This window comes from Schistocerca piceifrons, chromosome 3 (genome assembly GCF_021461385.2).
Source record: "Schistocerca piceifrons isolate TAMUIC-IGC-003096 chromosome 3, iqSchPice1.1, whole genome shotgun sequence".
Classification (NCBI taxonomy): domain Eukaryota; kingdom Metazoa; phylum Arthropoda; class Insecta; order Orthoptera; family Acrididae; genus Schistocerca; species Schistocerca piceifrons.
In genome coordinates this window covers 120,031,357-120,051,466 of record NC_060140.1, presented here as the reverse complement: position 1 = coordinate 120,051,466, position 20,110 = coordinate 120,031,357, and the positions used below count along the sequence as shown (strand labels likewise).

Genomic DNA, 20,110 nt, shown 5'->3' with positions numbered 1-20,110 from the left:
GCTTCAGTGAGATAAAACTGTTATAAACATGTGTTGTCTTTATCTGAATCAGCAAATATTATACGGACTTACTTTATTAACAAACAATTTTTATCTGTTTAACTTTGTAGTGTAGAAGTGTAGCACATTTGAATGAAAGTTTAAATATGAAGCACACATTGCTCGATCATATAAATCTGTTATGCCAGCGCGTTCTTCTCTACATCTAGATCTACATCTACATGAATACTCTGCAATTCATAATTAAATGCGTGACAGAGGATTTGTCGAATCACCTTCAAGCTACTTGTTTACCGTTCCACTCTCGAGCAGCCTGCAGGAAAAATGAACACTTAAATCTTTCTCTGCGAGCTATGACTTCTCTTACACATATACGATGTTTTTTTCACTAATAGATCACATTTAAATCGCAGTTTATTATTTACAACGTATTCGAAGAGTACTGACCAATCAGAAATTACATATTAAATCTAAACTCTTTTGTATTTCAAAAACTATAGGAATATGTTCACGCTGTCAGTGCTCAGCACATTTGTAATTGAGTACACGGCAATAGTGGCTTTTCTTGTAGTTATTTTCCATACAGTTTTAGTGCGAATACAATTGTTTACCCTCAAGATGTTTTGTAAAGTTTTAGCAGGGTCATTACAGATGGAGCTCTTGTAACGTCACGTTAGGAAATTCATAGTTTTACTTGATTTTAAACAGACATTGTCCAGTATTCAATACTAACTCCAACATTTACTCAAGAAATTAGTACTATTGTACTTCACTACGCAGTTATTTGTGCGCCTCTGTATAGTATGACTGTGTGAGTGTTTGAGTACAAATGCTAGATGCGTCAGTACGTAAAGAACTGAGAGAGTGCTCTGATAGTAAAGTTATCTATCAGTGCAGGTATTTAGCAGTTCAATAACGCAAAGAGAATTTATCGGAGTATTTTGTGTGAGTATATATGTGTGTGTGTGTGTGTGTGTGTGTGTGTGAGAGAGAGAGAGAGAGAGAGAGAGAGAGAGAGAGAGTATCAGATTATGAATAAAGCACATTTGTCATCGGGCCAGTGAGACACTGCAGCGAGTTACTGCAGAGCACACAGTTGTTTAATTTCTGTTTATTTTGATAAAACGGCATCAAGTATAAATAGAGTCGTTTGAGTCACTGAAGATCAAGTTGTGCTAAAGTTGAAAGAAGCCGAATTAGGAGGTGATAAACACATGATTAGAATTGTTTTAAAATCGTGAGATTCACTGTAATGAAGCAAACACTCAAAATATCACCATCAGTGACTGGATGGTTCAGCTCGTACTCGAAATTGGGGCATGTAAGTAAATAACGGGTGAAGCGCCAAAAAATGAAAATTTGAGTTGTAGGTGAAATTCCGCTGTGATCGCCAAGGCCAATGATACACATTCTGACACAAGCACGAGAACAGCGGGAAACAATGCTTACAGCTGCCACAAAACGACATTCGTGTCTAACACTGTCGACGTTCAAATAATGAGTCTTGTGCCAAGCCTCTGGTAATGCCTTAGCGTACACTGTTGTGAATGGCTGAGCGTTGCAACAATAGGGCAACGCTGAAGTAATTATTACAGAAATAGCACAGAATATTACAAAATGTAAAGGAAAATCCCACCAAAATGGAGGAAGAGAGATGAAGGTAGAGCTCAAAGTGAAAGAAAGAAACTACGCAGCGAAGGGAACGAATGCACTCTTCCTTCATTCAGGCACTGTTAAATGTACTACTTATTGGAGCTCTCAAATTACAACTTTTGCATTCTTGTTGGTGATAATCAAACCGGTAACATGTTTCTCTGGCATGTGGCCGTACGTCGGAGGGATGGGAATGCAACTGCTTCCTGTGTGCACCAAACTTTTACATCGAAATTTACTTCTAAAAAGAAACTAATAACATGAACTGACTGCTGCTGTGGGGAGAACAAAAATAAGACGATGGTTCTGTGGCTTTACCTAAAAGCAAAGGGTTAGCTTACGGAAATAGTACACTTTTATGTTCTGCGATCGTGATTTTGAGAAATGAAAGAGGCTAACGGTGCGTGAAGCTACGAAAGATTTAGCTCCCCTCTCACTGAACCTACGCGCACGACACCACAAACCTCTGTTTACGACTTTAAGTCAGCTGCCGAAAAATATAAAAGTTCACCAGTGTGCATATTTCAATAGCACAGTGGATCAGACTGGCAACTGAACGCCTAGGGACTCTGTATGCATCAACTCTCAATGCAACTGAAGAGTTCAAGGACAATTACACCTTGAAGATGAATGTGAAGCCTTCTGACCATCAGAAGATGCAGCTGGAAACACTACCCTATGAACCTAGGTTTTCTGAAGGAAAGAGAAGGGATTTAGCTAAAATGATTGCATTTGTTAGAGAGAAGAACATTCTGAACTGAGTGCTAATTGCTATGAGGGCACTTGTATCCTTATTTAAGTTAAAGCCGTTGCATACAGAATATTTTATTATCTTCAAATTTTATATCATTTTGTTCTTACCGTAGAATATCAACACGTATATGAAAAGAAACCTGTACTGTTTTTATGTTGTACTGTGATCTCCAACTTTTATATTGCTTTTGTACAACTGCTATACATAACCACAACAATATGCTAATTGTCGGACCGCCTTCCAAAACTAATTTCAGCCACAAGTATTTCCATCTTCAGTGGGTTCTTTAATTCTAAAACGTGCGGAGATAGCATATACAAAAGTATATTTAAAAAACAAACTGTGAACATGTAGTAATCTTTTACAACGTTTTGTACCTATGCTATTGCTGCATATTTCATAATTAAGGATGCCACTATAGATGGCGATATTTGTTGTCAAAACTAGTTTAGGAATAAATAAATAAATAATAAAAGTTTTTTGCATCAAGGCAGAGCCAAATTTCCCGTATTGTTGTTTTTGTATGGAAAGACGGACCGATGGAAGAGCTGCAAGATTAAATTGCTGCTATAAACATTTTGATAATTATCTCTAAACCAGATTTTTGGCGCTTGAACTAGTATTTAGTTACAGACGACAGTTGCTTTCAGGGGTTCAATATAATTTTCAGTAGGAGCTGAGCACATTGTTACGGAGTACCTGAAAGACGATGTACGGAGCAAGAGACATGCAAACAGCAGCAGCAGTGCACTCTACGCTGGCGGTGATCTGTCGCAGACACGTGGGGTGCACCTCGATGCTCTGAAGGTTGATGACAGCTGAACCAGCCGACGACCAGAACTGCATGGCCATCACTACCACTGCCATGGCGACACTCGGAACACCAACTGCAAAGTCAAAACACATGGGCTGTATGGCTGAAACAGATTTGTTAGAAACATATTTGTAACCACACAAGAGTAAAGGAAATCGAAATGATTTTTGCAGTGCCTTCTAATGAACTGTCCTGTTAATCTACAAATGATAAAAGTCTTTTGGATTTCACATTGTCAGGAACTAAGCATTACCACAGTCATTAGGGTGGTGCTGTACCGTCAGCCCTGTCGCCGTTGTGAATAAGCCTGTTGAATGCTGAAGGCGACGGAATCGGTGAAAGTTACAGAATTATGTTTTCTGCATATTCTGAAGCCCACCTACGTAATTGAATGTGTGTGAAATCTTATGGGACGTAACTGCTAAGGTCATCATCCCCTAAGCTTATACACTACTTAAGCTAAATTATCCTAAGGCCAAACACACACACCCATGCCCGAGGGGGGACTCGAACCTCCGCCGGGACCAGCCGCACAATCCATGCTACGTAATTGAATGGCAGACGTGACTACCTTCAATGCAGCGTCTAGAGTCTGCCAATTATGCTATGAAGACGGTTCCGAGGCGTCTCCCGTGACCTCAAATAAAAGTCTCCTCCAGTCCTCGACTTATCGTGGAACATTTCGAAATTTATCCGCAAGTATCTGGTCACCTAGGCAAAGGTCTCCAGTTCAAGTCTCGGTCCGACACACAGTTTTAATCTGCCAGGAAGTTTCATATCAGCGCACACTCCGCTGCAGAGAGAAAATCTCATTCTGCGTCTCGAAATTCATTTTCTGTGCCCGTATAAAAATTTCAGGTCCCCTTCCACTCTTCTTGCAGGACCAGTCCATCTGTTAATATCGTCACGATTGGCTCAATTCACGATTTCTGCGTGCCACTCCCTGCCAGTCTGCCAAGAGCATCCGTCCCTTTCTTTTCTCCTCTCGTTTCACAACCTTCCTTTTCGCTTTCGTCTCCAACGTGCTGTTGGAGCGTCTCACATTGCGTCTACTAGAAAACTAGAATTCCTTGTCAGGGTATCCGGTAGACGGCGGAAGAATTTTGTTGACGCCACTTCGTTACTCTATGCATGTCACATTATGCCGTTTACCTGCAAGTGCACGCAAACAGATTTATGCATGACTAAGGGGAACTCAGTCTATGACTAGCTGGCATAACGAACTAGATCCGGAGATCTTCCTGTGATTCCACTTTGGCCAGTAGGGCAATGCTAATGCTAATGTAAGCTACCCCTTCGCAGGATGTAGGATTCTTGCCCAAGCTTTACAATTTAAACAACTGTGTTACCTCTTCCATTGAAACAAAACTGTAGCGTTTTTTGCTTCAGTTGGTTGTAAATCACTGTAGCACTCATCATTCACAAGAGATGGCAGGTAGCCTGGAAAACATGCAAACCAACAGTGTAACAATGGCTGAACAAGTCTTTGTGAGATGACACTAGGGGATGTCATCGACTGTTACTGTTTTATGTATCACAAGTACCACAAGAAACAGACAATACAAAAATTGTTCAGAAGTGGCCGAAACGACATGGTTATAGTGGAAACAAACGATTTTATCCTGGATCAGGAATTTTTATGACAGCTAGTACCTCTCAGCATACGCTGCCTGACAAAAAATGAAGCAACAAGGGGACATGTTTAGATGTGAATACAACTTTGTACACGTGCTCACCATTGGTCTGTATGCAAATGGTTAGTGTTGCAATTTTCTGTGACTGGTAGAATGACCAGTGTTCTGCATTAGTATTGTTTATGTTTAGTGTTGTTATCAGGTGTGCTGTGCTATATGAGGGGACTCAAGTACGTCAGATGTTGAGTGACCACTGTGAATAACATCGAGACGCTGCTTAGTTGTATGAGACTGCTCGATGAATTGTGCTGTATCAAGATTTGTGGGACATCCGCCTTTCAAGTTCAGGCTGACCGACCGAATCTGCCCTGTGAAAAGGAGGGTGACCATATTCCACACCAAGTACATCGTAACCCCTTCGCATCTGCGATTGCCATCCAAGTGATAGACTTCAAGCAACATTCTGTGTCATTCTACACCATTCGTCAGAGGATAGCAGTAGGTGGTCAAGGGAATTATGATCCCATCACAACACACCCAGCTGCATTAGTAGTAGCGTCATGATTGGGAAACATGTATTGCTGACGAATATTCTCGCATTTTTTACAGTAGTGAATCGTGGTACTGCACTGCATTCAATAACCGTCGACGACGGGTTTGAAGGGACTTGGGAGGAGATTCCATTCTTTCCATGTTTCGGAAAGGCACAACGGTGTTGCTCCTGGCGTCATAGTCTGGGGAACCTTTTGGTACGAGGTGCATTCAAGTTCTAAGGCCTCCGATTTTTTTTCTCCGGTCTGGAAAGAAATAGAATCATGCACATTGTTTTAAAATGTGGCCGTGGTCATTGTCAATACGTCCCAGAGATGGTAGCACCGTGCGGCATATGGAATTTTACCGCCAGCGGCGAGAATGAGAACTGTTTTAAATACTTAAAATGGCGACATTTTCCCTACTTGAACAGCGTGCAATCATTCGTTTTCTGAATTTGCGTGGTGTGAAACCAATTGAAATTCATCGACAGTTGAAGGAGACATGTGGTGATGGAGTTATGGATGTGTCATAAGTGCATTCATGGGTGCGACAGTTTAATGAAGGCAGAACATCGTGTGACAACAAACCGAAACAACCTCGGGCTCGCACAAGCCGGTCTGATGACATGATCGAGAAAGAGGAGAGAACTGTTTTGGGGGATCGCCGAATGACCGTTGAACAGATCGCCTCCAGAGTTGGCATTTCTGTGGGTTCTGTGCACACAATCCTGCATGACGACCTGAAAATGCGAAAAGTGTCATCCAAGTGGGTGCCACGAATGCTGACAGACGACCACATGGCTGCCCGTGTGGCATGTTGCCAAGAAATGTTGACGCGCAACGACAGCATGAATGGGACTTTCTTTTCATCGGTTGTGACAATGGATGAGACGTGGATGCCATTTTTCAATCCAGAAACAAAGCGCCAGTCAGCTCAATGGAAGCACACAGATTCACCGCCACCAAAAAAATTTCGGGTAACCGCCAGTGCTGAAAAAATGATGGTGTCCATGTTCTGGGACAGCGAGGGCGTAATCCTTACCCATTGCGTTCCAAAGGGCACTACGGTAACAGGTGCATCCTACGAAAATGTTTTGAAGAACAAATTCCTTCCTGCACTGCAACAAAAACGTCCGGGAAGGGCTGCGCGCGTGCTGTTTCACCAAGACAACGCACCCGCACATCGAGCTAACGTTAGGCAACAGTTTCTTCGTGATAACAACTTTGAAGTGATTCCTCATGCTCCCTACTCACCTGACCTGGCTCCTAGTGACTTTTGGCTTTTTCTAACAATGAAAGACACTCTCCGTGGCCGCACATTCACTAGCCGTGCTGCTATTGCCTCAGCGATTTTCCAGTGGTCAAAACAGACTCCTAAAGAAGCCTTCGCCACTGCCATGGAATCATGGCGTCAGCGTTGTGAAAAATGTGTACGTCTGCAAGGCGATTACATCGAGAAGTAACGCCAGTTTCATCGATTTCGGGTGAGTAGTTAATTAGAAAAAAAAATCGGAGGCCTTAGAACTTGAATGCACCTCGTAAAACCTCAGGTCACGACTGGCAGAGATTGAGGGAGCACTGCCATATTCCCTGAAAACCCAAATGTTACCTCTCATCTGACAGTATAATGATGCTTTTTTTCAACAGTACAATGCTCTTACACATGTGGCACATGTCTATATGAACTCTCCGAATGATGCTGAGGTGATCCTGTTCAAAAATGGTTCAAATGGCTCTGAGCACTATGGGACTCAACTGCTGAGGTCATTAGTCCCCTAGAACTTAGAACTAGTTAAACCTAACTAACCTAAGGACATCACAAACATCCATGCCCGAGGCAGGATTCGAACCTGCGACCATAGCGGTCTTGCGGTTCCAGACTGCAGCGCCTTTAACCGCACGGCCACTTCGGCCGGCGGTGATCCTGTGGCCAGCTAGATCGTCAGATCTGTCCCAGAGTAACATGTGTGGGAGCAGCTCGATCATAAATTCGATTCCGGTGGCAATATCCGGGATATCAAGGACATGGTAACAACACTGGTGGGCCAGCTAGCCACAGGAGAGGATACAACGGATTTATAAAACCCTTCCACAAAAATCACTGCATGCACCCTGGAGGGAAGAGGTGAAACAGCATACCGATAAGTGGGTTCATATGGCCAACTTCTTTGTAAATTTGACTGGGTTCTGTAATTGCTGAAACAACATCACATACCCTCTCAACCCATGAATTTTCATTGTGTTTCCTCCTCCACTTCTGAGTGCTTCACTTCGTTTGTCGGGCAGTGGAGATCGACTGTTGCCAAATGGTCTGACTCGATTGACACAGTAATTTTGGTCGCAGTGCAGATGTTTGAAATCTCCAGTCCTTGGCAGGTGGAGGAGGGCGCCAGCAGGCAAGTGTGAGAGGTGTGTGAGCGCTCTCACGGGCTGTGTTGTTTACCTGTGAGCAGTACGGCACAGAGTGCACCCAGGAGGCCGACCAGCGCCAGACACGCGACGGTGGACCACTGGCGCCCGAAGTGGGTCCCACAGTAGTGCTGCAGCAGCACAGACGCCGCCTGCGCCACGGCCTGAGCAGACACCGCCACCAGCGGGTTCACGCTGATGATGCCCACGCTCAGTACCAGTGCTAACATCGTCATCCAGCACAGGGACCTGTCAACAAATGGGACGCTTCTGTATCCTCTCAGAAAGGATGTACTTTAGAACAGACACAAACTCAGCTTCTACACCAAAGTCAGCAATTAGCAGCAGCAGCTTTTAGACCAGACTGAATCAGATCATCATTATCAAACATCTGGGCCCATCTGTGACGCAGCTGTATTTACCGCTGTAGGCTCACGAATCCCTGCCCACACCTGGGCTCCCGGAAGCTTGGACAACTCCACACTTTGCCACCATCTTCGGAGCACAGCACGATGGACCAGCCACCCATCTCCCTCCCATCCCCCTGAGGTGTGAATGGAGGACCTCTTCATTTCGGATCACTGCAACACATTGCAGTCAGATGTTACACACAGCTACCACCGCTGGGCTTTCCATACTTCAGTCATGGAGTAAGAACCTCCTGTCAACACAGCACCAGTGGCAGCAGGGTGCATGTTCAGCAGCCAGAGGCTGACGCACCGGAGACACTGTGATGTGGTAATCACGTCGCCTGCCATTGTCGCTCGCAGTTTCCTAGACCCCTGATTGTAAACGAACAGCAATAAATAAGTTGTAACCGCAGCTGGACCTTCTTCTGCTGTACATAGCATCATTCTACTGCAGAGAGTCCCTGTCCACAACCAGCCATCTTCTAAATAAAATTGTAATCGATGGTGCATAAGCCAGCCACCCTTCGGACCGTAACGACTGGTGTCAGAAGCAGTGCTGAGGATGAGGATGGATGACAACAGGAAGGCTGCACCTGGACCCATGTTGGTGCAATCTGACACAGAAATGCAGGTAAATTCCGAATTTATAGCTGTTTTGGACCTGTGTGGTCGTTTCCCTAACGTTTCTCTTTCCTTTTTATTTTATTTTTGGGTAATTGGTATACTAGTATTTATTACTAAACATTCAATATTGCTCAAGACGTTTAAGCTCAGAGTGCGATTCAGCTGTTGAGAGATGAAGTAGCTCAGGTGCAGATGGAATTGAGACAATTAACGGAGGGAAGGAGGAAACCATCCTTTCTGAGGCACCTAGCTTTGACGCTGACAGCGCTTCATTGGTCATCTCACTTTCTCGTAAATTAGAAGACAATGTCTTTGTGACATCTTGGATATTCGGGAATCCAGCCAGATGTTCGCGTCGTTCTCGCACGATATTTCAACAGCGTGCCTCGCTGTCTTCTTCATGTGCTACCTGATACTGGTCCTTGGATCGATCGAGTCCAGTATTTATTCCAGGAAGGAGCTGGGCGTTCCCTAATCAGTCCGCACCGAGTCCAGTGTTCCGTCAGTGGTCCGCGCCCGCCAGACTCGGCGCCGAGCCAATGGGCTCCAAATCCCCGCCAATCGCGTAATCACCTGGATGCTCATGTAACTCAGCACTTTGCTGCTGTGAGGATTCAGCCGTCACCACGTCCACTGAGGGATCAACAGAGGACTTCCTCCCTCTGAACTCTGGAACGTGACACCACTAGAAGTACATACAGGTACCACTATCAGACCACCCAAGCTTTGACCGGTGAATACGAGCAGTAGTGTCAGTGGAGTGTATGGTCAATAACCAGAGCCTGACTAAACAGGGTATGCCCCAATGGAGTATCTACTTTGCCCGTCATCAATCACTTGCAGTTTCCAGGATGCACGACTGGAAACAAACAACAATAAGAAATGTATATATTTGCAGACTGAAGTGATAAATGAAAATCTGAACTAAGGCCCAGATTCGAACCCAGTTCTCCTCCTCACTAAGAATATGCGCTAGCCGCTATGCCACCGTGGCACAATGGCTTTGCACAACTGCTCGTGCTACTCTAGACGCCTCCCTCCTCAGTCCAAATTCCCACCGATGCCACAGCAAACTTGGCATTCCCTCTACACTTCAACAGCATTACAGAGGCTCAGCATCTGTATTGCAGTAGTACCTTAGCATTGGGCTACCTTGCTGGCTAAGCTGTTTGGCAAGCACGAAAATAAGCAGCAGAAATTTTCGCCTTGTGGAGGTGGGCATTACCTTGCTAGAATCTAAGCCCAGAATGGATTGCTCTCAAGGGCCACAAAACAGGGAATAGACTTTCGTCAACGTTCCACTGTGCTGTAATGATGCCAGGGTTGAAAGGAAAGGGGTCCTGCTACGAAATCAAACGGCACCCCAGACCATCACTCCAGGTTGTCGTACTGTATGGGGTGACAATCAGATTGGTATCCCAGCAGTGTCCAAGATGTCTCCAGTCACGGCTTCGGCCTAGAATCTTATTGACTGAACTAGAACTGTCTTTAGTGATCACCTTCACTTCGAACTGAGCCCAGATGGCCAGCGAAGATGTGTATGGAGGCACCCCAGAGAGCAGATGGATACCACCAAACTGACTGTCGCCCATCATATGGCCCGACAACAGGAGTGATGGTCTGGACTACCATATCTTTTCATAGGGTGAGCCCTTTGGTTGTCGTCCATGGCACCCTTATAGCACAGAGTTATGTCGACCATATTGTACCTCCCATTTTGTTGTCCTTCATGGCAAGCCATCCTGAGCTTCCACTTCAGCCAGACAATGCCCACCCACACAAGGCGAGAGTTTTTACTGCTTCTCTTGGTGGTTGACAAGTGCCAGCAGGGTGACCTGATCTCCCCCACAGCTGAGAACGTTTCGAGCAATTTGGGCATGGCCCTCTAACCAGTTCGGGATTTTGACAATCTAATGCACCAGTTGGACAGAATTAGGCACAGTGAACTCAGGAGCACATCCAGCTAACTATCAATGTCAAACCGGTTCATGAATGACTGCACAACACTTCGAATCACCAGACTAACGCACAGAATTGTCGGTTAGGGTGCGTGGGGCAACCTCGGTACTGTTCCTGCGGTCATACGAAATCGCACCCCAGGTCATATATTCAGGTGCAGGTCCCGTGTGTCTAGAACGCAGACAGGTTGGCTGCAGTTCCTGAACTGGCCTCCTTTTGACCAACACACGGCCATCACTGTTACTGAGGCAGAACAAGCTTTCATCAGAAAACATAACAGACCTTCACCCTGTCCACCAAGGAGCTCCCGCTTGATACCACTGAAGTAGTAACTAGCACTCCGTCTTCAGGCCACAAGTGGCCCATCGGGACCATCCGACCGCCGTGTCATCCTCAGTTGAGGATGCGGATAGGAAGGGCATGTGGTCAGCACACCGCTCTCCCAGTCGTTATGGTGGCTTTCTTTGACCGGAGCCGCTACTATTCGGTCGAGTAGCTCCTCAATTTGCATCACGAGGCCGAGTGCACCCCGAAAAACGCCAAAAGCGCATGGCGGATGGATGGTCACCCATCCAAGTGCCGGCCACGCCCGACAGCGCTTAACTTTGGTGATCTCACGGGAACCGGTGTATGCATCGCGGCAAGGCCGAAGTAGCAGATGGCGGTGGTTTAGGGCCAGTGGAATGCACGCTACAGGGCATCTGGGACGGAACTGTCCTTGAAGTAACCGATTTGTAAGGTTCGTTGTGTCACTGTGGAGCCAACTACTGCTCATACTGCTGCTGCAGATGCAGTACAATTCGCCAGCGCCATACGCTGAACATGATGGTTTCTCTCTCGATAGTGTTAAGTGGCCGTCCGGAATCACATCATCGTGTGACCGTACAAGTGCCAGCAATAATGTACAGTGGCTGAATTCCTACCAGGAACATCCAGCTTCTCATAGCCATATTACAAGATTTGCTTCAAATTCAGTGAGGTGTTGACAATGCGGTCTTTGTCGTTTTAAAGGCATTCTTGACTAACAACAACTCACTACGTCCAACCTCAAAGATAACTAGCTAGCGCTCACGACCGTTACATCGTGTAAGTAAAACAAACCTGATTTGCATTCTCATAGTTGACACCACTAGGGCCACTCTGAAGCGACTGGCGCGAAATTTGAATAGACATCATCTTTCAGTTGTAGAAATAAGCCTACTGGCTTTCGTTTATGTCGCACAACACTTTCTTGGTGCTGTGTTAATTTTTTCCGTCAGTGGATATTTGGAATTGCGTTAAATGTTTGCGTAGTGTTTATCACATGTCATTGTGATTTCTGTGTTTAAGGTTTTCTCTTTACCTGCAACAATGCGATGAAGCAATCGATATATCGCACTCGACAAAGCCCGCCGCGCGGGATTAACCGAGCGGTCTAGGCGCATGAGTCACGGACTGTGCGGCTGGTCCCGGCGGAGGTTCGAAACTCGCTCAGGCATGGGTGGGTGTGTTTGTCCGTAGGATAATTTAGGTTAAGTAGTCTGTAAGCTTAGGGACTGATAACCTTAGCAGTTAAGTCCCACAGGATTTCACACACATTTGAACATTTCTGAACAAAGCCCAATAATTATGTTCACACGTTCACCTCTTTCGTGGAGCGGCCTTATCTGTACAGTCTAGTGCATACAGAATGATGTGTTGCATAGTCATACAGCTCGCTTTACTTCCGCCAAGTGGTCAGCCGAACGTTTATATGACTGTCATTTCCAGATTTTGCCTCTACGTTGGGTAAGGCAACTTGATCTCTTGAATCGCGGTATGGACACAACTAGGTAACGATTCATTATGAGGCTGTTGGAAGTGTGAACTGATTAACTTATTCGTTAAGATCCAATAGCTTTTAGCCTAATTTATTGTTGTGTCTCACTGCAGGCGACCTCATGATATTGTGACGTACGAAAAAGGTCGTGACAGAAGAAATGTGTTCCAGTTCATTTGTGGAAGTTTTCGTTAATCGTTAATATTGCGATACATTGCGGTATCAGAATGTATTACATCTTTTATTCTAACACTGGCAGCTCAAAGAGGTAATTCACATTTGTGGCAAAGAACAAAGCTAATGTGGCTTTATGAAAGTAATGATAACATTACGAAGAACTATATGTTAAACACTCACACTTCACATGATCCAAAGAAAAAGACTGAATGAAAGATACACGCGAACGACTCGTGGCAATGATGTTCAATCGCTGTCACATTCAATACTGGGAAATAGTAAGGAGTCAGCAGTAAAGCAATCGAATTGAGCAAGTACGCTTGTCGAGAGTTACAATTTTACCTCGGCAAGTGCTGCGGTCATATGTCTATAGCTGTGACTGACCTCTTATGCGGTTTATGGATTTGTAAGTGACTGCTGTAGAAAAGTTCCGAATTTGGTACCGCTGTGTCGACCGGACAAGACACAGCCAGGGCAAAAGCACCACAGGTGCAAAGAGCGAGCAGGTGCCAGCGCCACAGAGATTCGCCACTTGCACAAATTCCACCAGCGCCACGGGCGGCGATTAGGATGAAGACATCGACTTCGCCTCGGCCAATTGCCGGCCGAGTACAATCCGCCAATGACCAGACGACAACGGACAGAAGCCTATTCGGAAGACAGAACAGCAGCTCTCGCCGACTTTGTTACAGATCATCTTCTAGGGCTGGCTTAGGCACGGGACGTCGTATAGTGAATGAACTCTTAAGAAGTGAAGAGACAGTTGCTGTAAATTGCATTAGCTGTGTGCTGTGAAGTTTACCCACGATTACTTTCACTTAGTCATTGAGGGCCTTTTTTGTCTTATCTTATATGCAGTGTTCGAGACTTAATCATTCAACAAGTCACAAAGATAAGTAAACCTTTTAACTCATTTGTGTGACTTCGTTACTAATTTGTTGGAGTGTTGTAGTACCTTCGTTCTCCTACCCTGTTACGTGACCCTGAGGCATAGCTGTATTACAGTGGCAGGGAGAAATTCTCTTAGCGGTGTACTGTGCCCCAAGCCGTTTCACGAACCCACAAACTCACCCTCCACAGCAGTAACGACGAGGCTTTACAAAACGGGTTACGAGGGTTTACAAAAGATACCTCCAATCGCACCCAACGGCTTATTTGCATCATGAGAAACGAAACAGTGTGGAAGAATGTCTGGCTTCAGCCACGTAAGTTAACTGTGTCTGAGTGGAGAACCAAAATGTCTAAACTGGTGTCCTACACTGACATACCAAACAACTGTGCCCCACAAAACAAGCGCTTAGAACACATCAGAATTCCTCTATTTTAATTAAACACCTGTCCAGAATAACTGATGACCGTCAAGGATAAGCCAGATATTAATGTTGTTGCTCTTGTGCTCGAACTTAATCAAGAAGACATACTTACTTACATTAACTGAAATTCATGATCTTGTAGGTTTTAAATGTAAAATGTTACTGTACGTCAGCCAGGGCTGTGCTGATACAAAATGGCGCACGATAGTTAGGGCAGACGTATGAGAAACAATCGGCAACTAAACTGAAAAGTTCATAAAAAGATAAACTGTTTGGAAAACAGAAACTGAGCTTAATGAAATGACCACTATCATGTATGTGACTGCTGAACTTCATTTACTCGAGAGCACAGAGTCAATGAAGACTGTAGAAATAAATCAGCTAACATAAAATGTTTACAGTAGAGCTGGTAATCTTCGCCAAACTTCTAGCAATGCAATTAAGCCGAAAGACGGAATGTTTAACACGAATAATGTATAACTTTTACGAGAGCTTTCCGATCCGAACTCACGACTGAAATTGCAACACGCGTCAATTATAGCCTTCATCGTTGCTACGTAACAAAAATTACTCAGGCTCTTATACTCTGCCTGTTGGTTCTTTTTCTTCCAACCGCTCTAAACACAGAAAGTCATTCACTGGGCCGATGACTTTATTGCTGCTTTTACTGTTTTCTTCTTCGTATTTACTTCAGAATTATTTTAGTTTTATTATGGTTTCTTTTGTGGCGGCGTTCGTAGCGACAAGCAATTCGCTGTAGAAACGGCTTACGAAGTCACCGCCACACTTTTAATAGCGGGCCGACCGGTCCGCTGGAACAGTGAACAGAAAGATGAAAACCCAAACACTCTTATTAAATAAAAGTCGGTACTTATCTTTATTAACGAAGATACAGCAACACAGTAGTGAACTCCGTGTCTACAGAAATCTGTCTAGTTCGAGTCGGAGCGGCTAGGTCAGCGTCGGCTGACGACAAACAACAACTCTGCTGCGATGAACACACAACTGACTAGCAAGTACACAATTCGGTGGCGAGTATACAACTGAGCGGCGAATACAGAACTGTCCTAGCGCTCGCGACTCCAGCGCTTAAGAACCCAGAAGCCAGCGGTGGCGCGCGCAGACTTGCGGCGATTTCCTGTCTCGCTGGCGCTGCTTATGCGGACGGCGTCCGGACTTTGATGCTGCCAACCTTTTGGCAGCGGGCTCGGGTGGCATTACTGGCTAGGATATAACAGTTTCAAACCTACTTTCAAATTCAATTTCCTTCATTCTTTGTTACCCCAACAGATGCCCCCTTCAGATGTCGTTTCATACAACTCGAAGTTCTACCTTTTCTTTCAGAAACCATGCGCGAGATTTTCCTGTTCTCTCGCTTGCTACGTGCTACGTGTGAGGCCTACAGAAAGAATTGAACAAGTCCTATTTGTAGGAAATTTAATGTAGATAAACTTTGTACCAGGATACATTTTCGTTGGAGGCAGTAGTTTTCGAGTTGTTCAAGTGAAACGCACGAAAGAGACCTTGAAACGCACCTCCATTCCCACATTCCGTCCCCAACGTTCAGGATTTCTAGTATGTTGTGCATGGCACTCCCTCTAAATACTGTACAAAAATATGCGACTGCAGGAATTATTTCCCAAATTTTACCTTCTTCGGTCTTCACTGATTGGCCTTATCACGTCACCGCCGTAGTCGAGCACATTGTAAAACTGGCGTTTGTGTAAATTTTACCTAACACTTTTGTGAATTTTCACTGCATAAACTAAACAATTACATCGTTGTCAGGGTTAAGTTTACGTCTGCTCTCCCCGTCCTCCAGGGTTTCATGCCCTAAATCTACATCTACTACATCTACATTTATACTCCGCAAGCCACCCAACGGTGTGTGACGGAGGGCTCTTTACGTGCCACTGTTTCTACCTCCATTTCCTGTTCCAGTCGCGTATGGTTCGCGGGAAGAACAACTGCCGGAAAGCCTCTCTAATTTTACATTCGTGATCTCCTCGGGAGGTATAAGTAGAGGGAACAATATATTCGATACCTCATCCAGAAACGCACCCCCTCGAAACCTGGACAACAAGCTACACCGCGACGCAGAGCGCCTCTCTTCCAGAGTCTGCCACTTGAGGTTGCTAAACACCTCCGTAACGCTATTACGCTTACCAAATAATCCTGTGACGAAACGCGCCGCTCTTCTTTGGATCTTCTCTATCTCTTCTGTCAACCCGACCTGGTATGGATCCCACACTGATGAGCAATACTCAAGTATAGGTCGAACGAGTGTTTTGTAAGCCACCTATTTTGTTGATGGACTACATTTTCTAAGGACTCTCCCAATGAATCTCAACCTGGCACTCGCCGTACCAACAATTAATTTTCTACGATCATTCCACTTCAAATCGTTCCGTAAGCATACTACCAGATATTTTACAGAAGTAACTGTTAGCAGTGTTTGTTCCGCTATCATATAACCATACAATAGAGGATCCTTGTTTCTATGTATTCGCAATACATTACATTTGTCTATGTTAAGGGTCAGTTGCCACTCCCCGCACCAAGTGCCTATCCGCTGCAGATCTTCCTGCACTTTGCTGCAATTTTCTAATGGTGTAACTTCTCTGAATACTACAGCATCATCCGCGAAAAGCCGCATGGAACTTCCGACACTATTTACCAGAGCCTCTTGAAATAATATTTCCACATATAATGCCACACTTTTACTTGTTGTGATAGATTCGCAGGTGGTGGTACGCTGCTTGGTTCCAACGTTGTAGGTAACTGTCTAGAAATGGTTCCAGTTATCTCCATTATAAGTGAATACCACGTGTCACAGGAAGATGGACTTGTGATGTAGATTCGTACTCTGGAAACATAATCCACCATTGTGTATAGGAGAGGAAGTTACAATGAAGGACACCTTTAAAACGTGGCACCTCCAGGTACTGTGGCCCATGATTGGTTGGAAAGTTCTTATGATACACTTCAGTTGAGGAAGAATCGCAGCTTTGCGATGTAGCTTTGACAACCTGTACCAGTTGACACGAAAGCTGTAGATTTCATTTTCCTGTGTTTATGAAAACATGTGAGTTTTACAGCAACTCGTGCTCACCTGCCCATGGCGAGCAGGAGGGTGTTCTTGAAGAGGTTCCAGCTGGAGAAGATACCCAGGTAGCCGACGCGGTCTCGCTTGGCCTTGGCCACGCGGTGCAGCACCTCCAGGGTGAACGGCGGCAGGCTGGAGCCGTTGGTGGCCGCGATCCGCCGCAGCACGGTCAGCGCCTCCTCCTCGCGCCCCCTGCACGTCAGCCAGCGCGGCGACTCGGGGAACCACCTGCAGGAAACCACCTGTCTCGCAATATTTTACGTTATAAACAGAGCAGGAAGACTCGTAGGACTGAAGTTCACATTTTGCCAGAATCTTTTTCATTCGAGAAGGAGTACTTTGTTAGTTGAAAAAGTTAGAGTTGGTGTTATCCTGAGACTTATCTGCAGTGTACTGTGTTGTCCAATCCCATACAAAGAAAGAATCTTTTAGTACGTATAATTATGTTCCAGTATAAACTCCTGTCTGGCGAGAGATTGGGGTTGCACCCCTCTACCATCCTCCACACCTACAAATCCTTAATCTGTCCCATCCTCTGTTATACCAGATCCGCCTGCATATCCACCCCCCCCCCCTCAAATTCTATAAGTCCCTCCAGATCCTTGAGCGCCACGCACTCCACTGTATACTCCTCCCATCCCCCACGTGGATGCCGGCCGGTGTGGTCGTGCGGTTCTAGGCGCTTCAGTCTGGAACTGCGTGACTGCTACGGTCGCAGGTTCGAATCCTGCCTCGGGCATGGATGTGTGCGCTGTCAAAATGGTTCAAATGGCTCTGAGCACTATGGGACTCAACTGCTGAGGTCATCAGTCCCCCAGAACTTAGAACTAGTTAAACCTAACTAACCTAAGGACGTCACAAACATCCATGCCCGAGGCAGGATTCGAACCTGCGACCGTAGCAGTCTTGCGGTTCCAGACTGCAGCGCCTTTAACCGCACGGCCACTTTGGCCGGCACTGTGCGCTGTCCTTAGGTTAGTTAGGTTTAAGTAGTTCTAAGTTGTAGGGGACTGATGACCTCAGATGTTATGTCCCATAGTGCTCAGAGCCATTTGAACCCATGCGGATCCTCTACAACCTCATTCTTTTCCCCCATCTGCTCCTATTCCTCGAACATATCCGCATACTCTACACCTCCCGCCGCCTCGATCCCCCTCACCCCCTGGTTGCTCGTCTTCTCTCCAATCCCCACCCTCTGCCACGTCTTTACTGTTGTGCCCCCCCCTACCCTCCATCTCTACGCCATTCATCTCCTTTCCCATGGTGGCTTCCGTCAAATCACCCTCCCAGATAATGCCCTCTGTCCCTCCATATAACCCTCCTATCAACTCTGATTCCCACCCCCCCTCCGTTTCTCTGTCCTGTACCCGGGCTCCCCCCCCTTCCATCCTGTTTTCTCCCCACCTCCCCTCTTCCCACCCCCAAGTCCTTTTGTATACCCCTCCTCTGCCTTTCCCCACTCCCTGACACGTCTGCCCAGGACCCACCCCCCTCTTATGGGTCCTTGTCATCCATCGGCTTCTTTTCCCCTCCCCCCACTTCGTTCTTTCCTCTCTTTCCCCCCCTTTCCTTTACCATCATCTGTCCAGGTTCCCCCCAACTGCCCCCTGCTCTGGTATACCGTATTCGTGCCAATTTTTTAGTGCAATGTTCAAGTGAATGGTTAGTGTTGTTCGTCTTTCCAAAGTTTTGCAAAATTAAACCATGCTGTCATGAGGTGTGAATTTTATATCTCTTGCGAACAGAAACCAGACTGTCGCCGTTTTTTTTTTTAATTGTCTGTCTATTCTTTTACCTGTCTGCTTCATATATATTTTATCAGCATCATCAACCCTTTGTCCTATGTTTTAAGTTCCACGATTTTCCGCCATTGTACCATTTAAGGCATCGATGTTATTGCCTGCTTTCATTGTTTATTATCTTCCTCTTTTTAAAACAAATTCTGTAGGCTGAAGAGCGGCGTACTAAGCTGGTGCCTGCCCGCCGCCTTCGCGAGGAATCAAAACTCAATAAAGAAAAAAAAAAGTTCTGGTATACTTAATTTCGATTACAATGATAGTAATCAAGAGCATGTTTCACAGTTAACTGACAAGATGATAAATTTAACTGACAAACTTATACATATCAGTTTTCCTCAGCCATCTGGACCGATCGATGTGTTTCCACATAAGGAACCATCGGTTTGATGGGCGAATCATATGACGGTGTAAATTAAAAAGGTCTGGAAACAATGGGTTCAAATTTCAGCTGCAAAAATCCCGTCGTGTGTGTGAAAGCTCTATTCCGGTGGTCGTGGTCCTGGTGCCATGACACGTTACCGAACTGTAACGCCCGGAAATATAGCCACCCTGTCGGCCAACTCTGCAGGAGCTGTAATCTTCCCCACCCTCAGTAATGTTGGCTATAGGCACTACGTTCTCGCAGAGTACACACACAGTGCTGTGCTATTTCTGTGTTCATAAAACCATGGAGAGACGCCCTCCAGCCCTAGCCTCCCTCCCACTCTGCTGCAGACCTCTGAAGGTACTTCTTCAAGTGGTTCAAATGACTCTGACCACTATGGGACTTAACATCTGAGGTCATCAGTTCCCTAGAACTTAGAACTACTTAAACCGAACTAACCTATGGACACCACACATATCCGTGCCCGAGGCAGAATTCGAACCTGCGACCAGAGCGGTCTACATCTACATCTACATCCAAACTCCGCAAGCCACCTGACGGTGTGTGGTGGAGGGTACCTTGAAAACCTCTATCGGTTCTCCCTTCTATTCCAGTTTCGTATTGTTCGTGGAAAAAAGGATTGTCGGTATGCCTCTGTGTGGGCTCTAATATCTCTGATTCTATCCTCATGGTCCCTTCACAGATATACGTAGGAGGGAGCAATATAATGCTTGACTCCTCGGTGAAGGTATGTTCTCGAAAC

At 45.6% G+C, this 20,110-nt stretch overlaps 1 protein-coding gene across 1 annotated transcript in view; it reads right to left on the bottom strand.

Annotated features, from left to right (window-relative positions):
* The window catches only part of LOC124788445 (organic cation transporter 1-like), a 113,988-nt gene that overhangs the window by 26,400 nt on the left and 67,478 nt on the right, over window positions 1–20,110 (bottom strand). The window contains exons 4-6 of the mRNA XM_047255717.1: window positions 17,191–17,412; window positions 7,832–8,046; window positions 3,107–3,294 (exon numbers count right to left, since the gene is read on the bottom strand). Of these exons, the coding sequence (XP_047111673.1) occupies window positions 3,107–3,294; window positions 7,832–8,046; window positions 17,191–17,412 (625 nt within the window). The remainder of the gene's footprint in view (window positions 1–3,106; window positions 3,295–7,831; window positions 8,047–17,190; window positions 17,413–20,110) is intronic.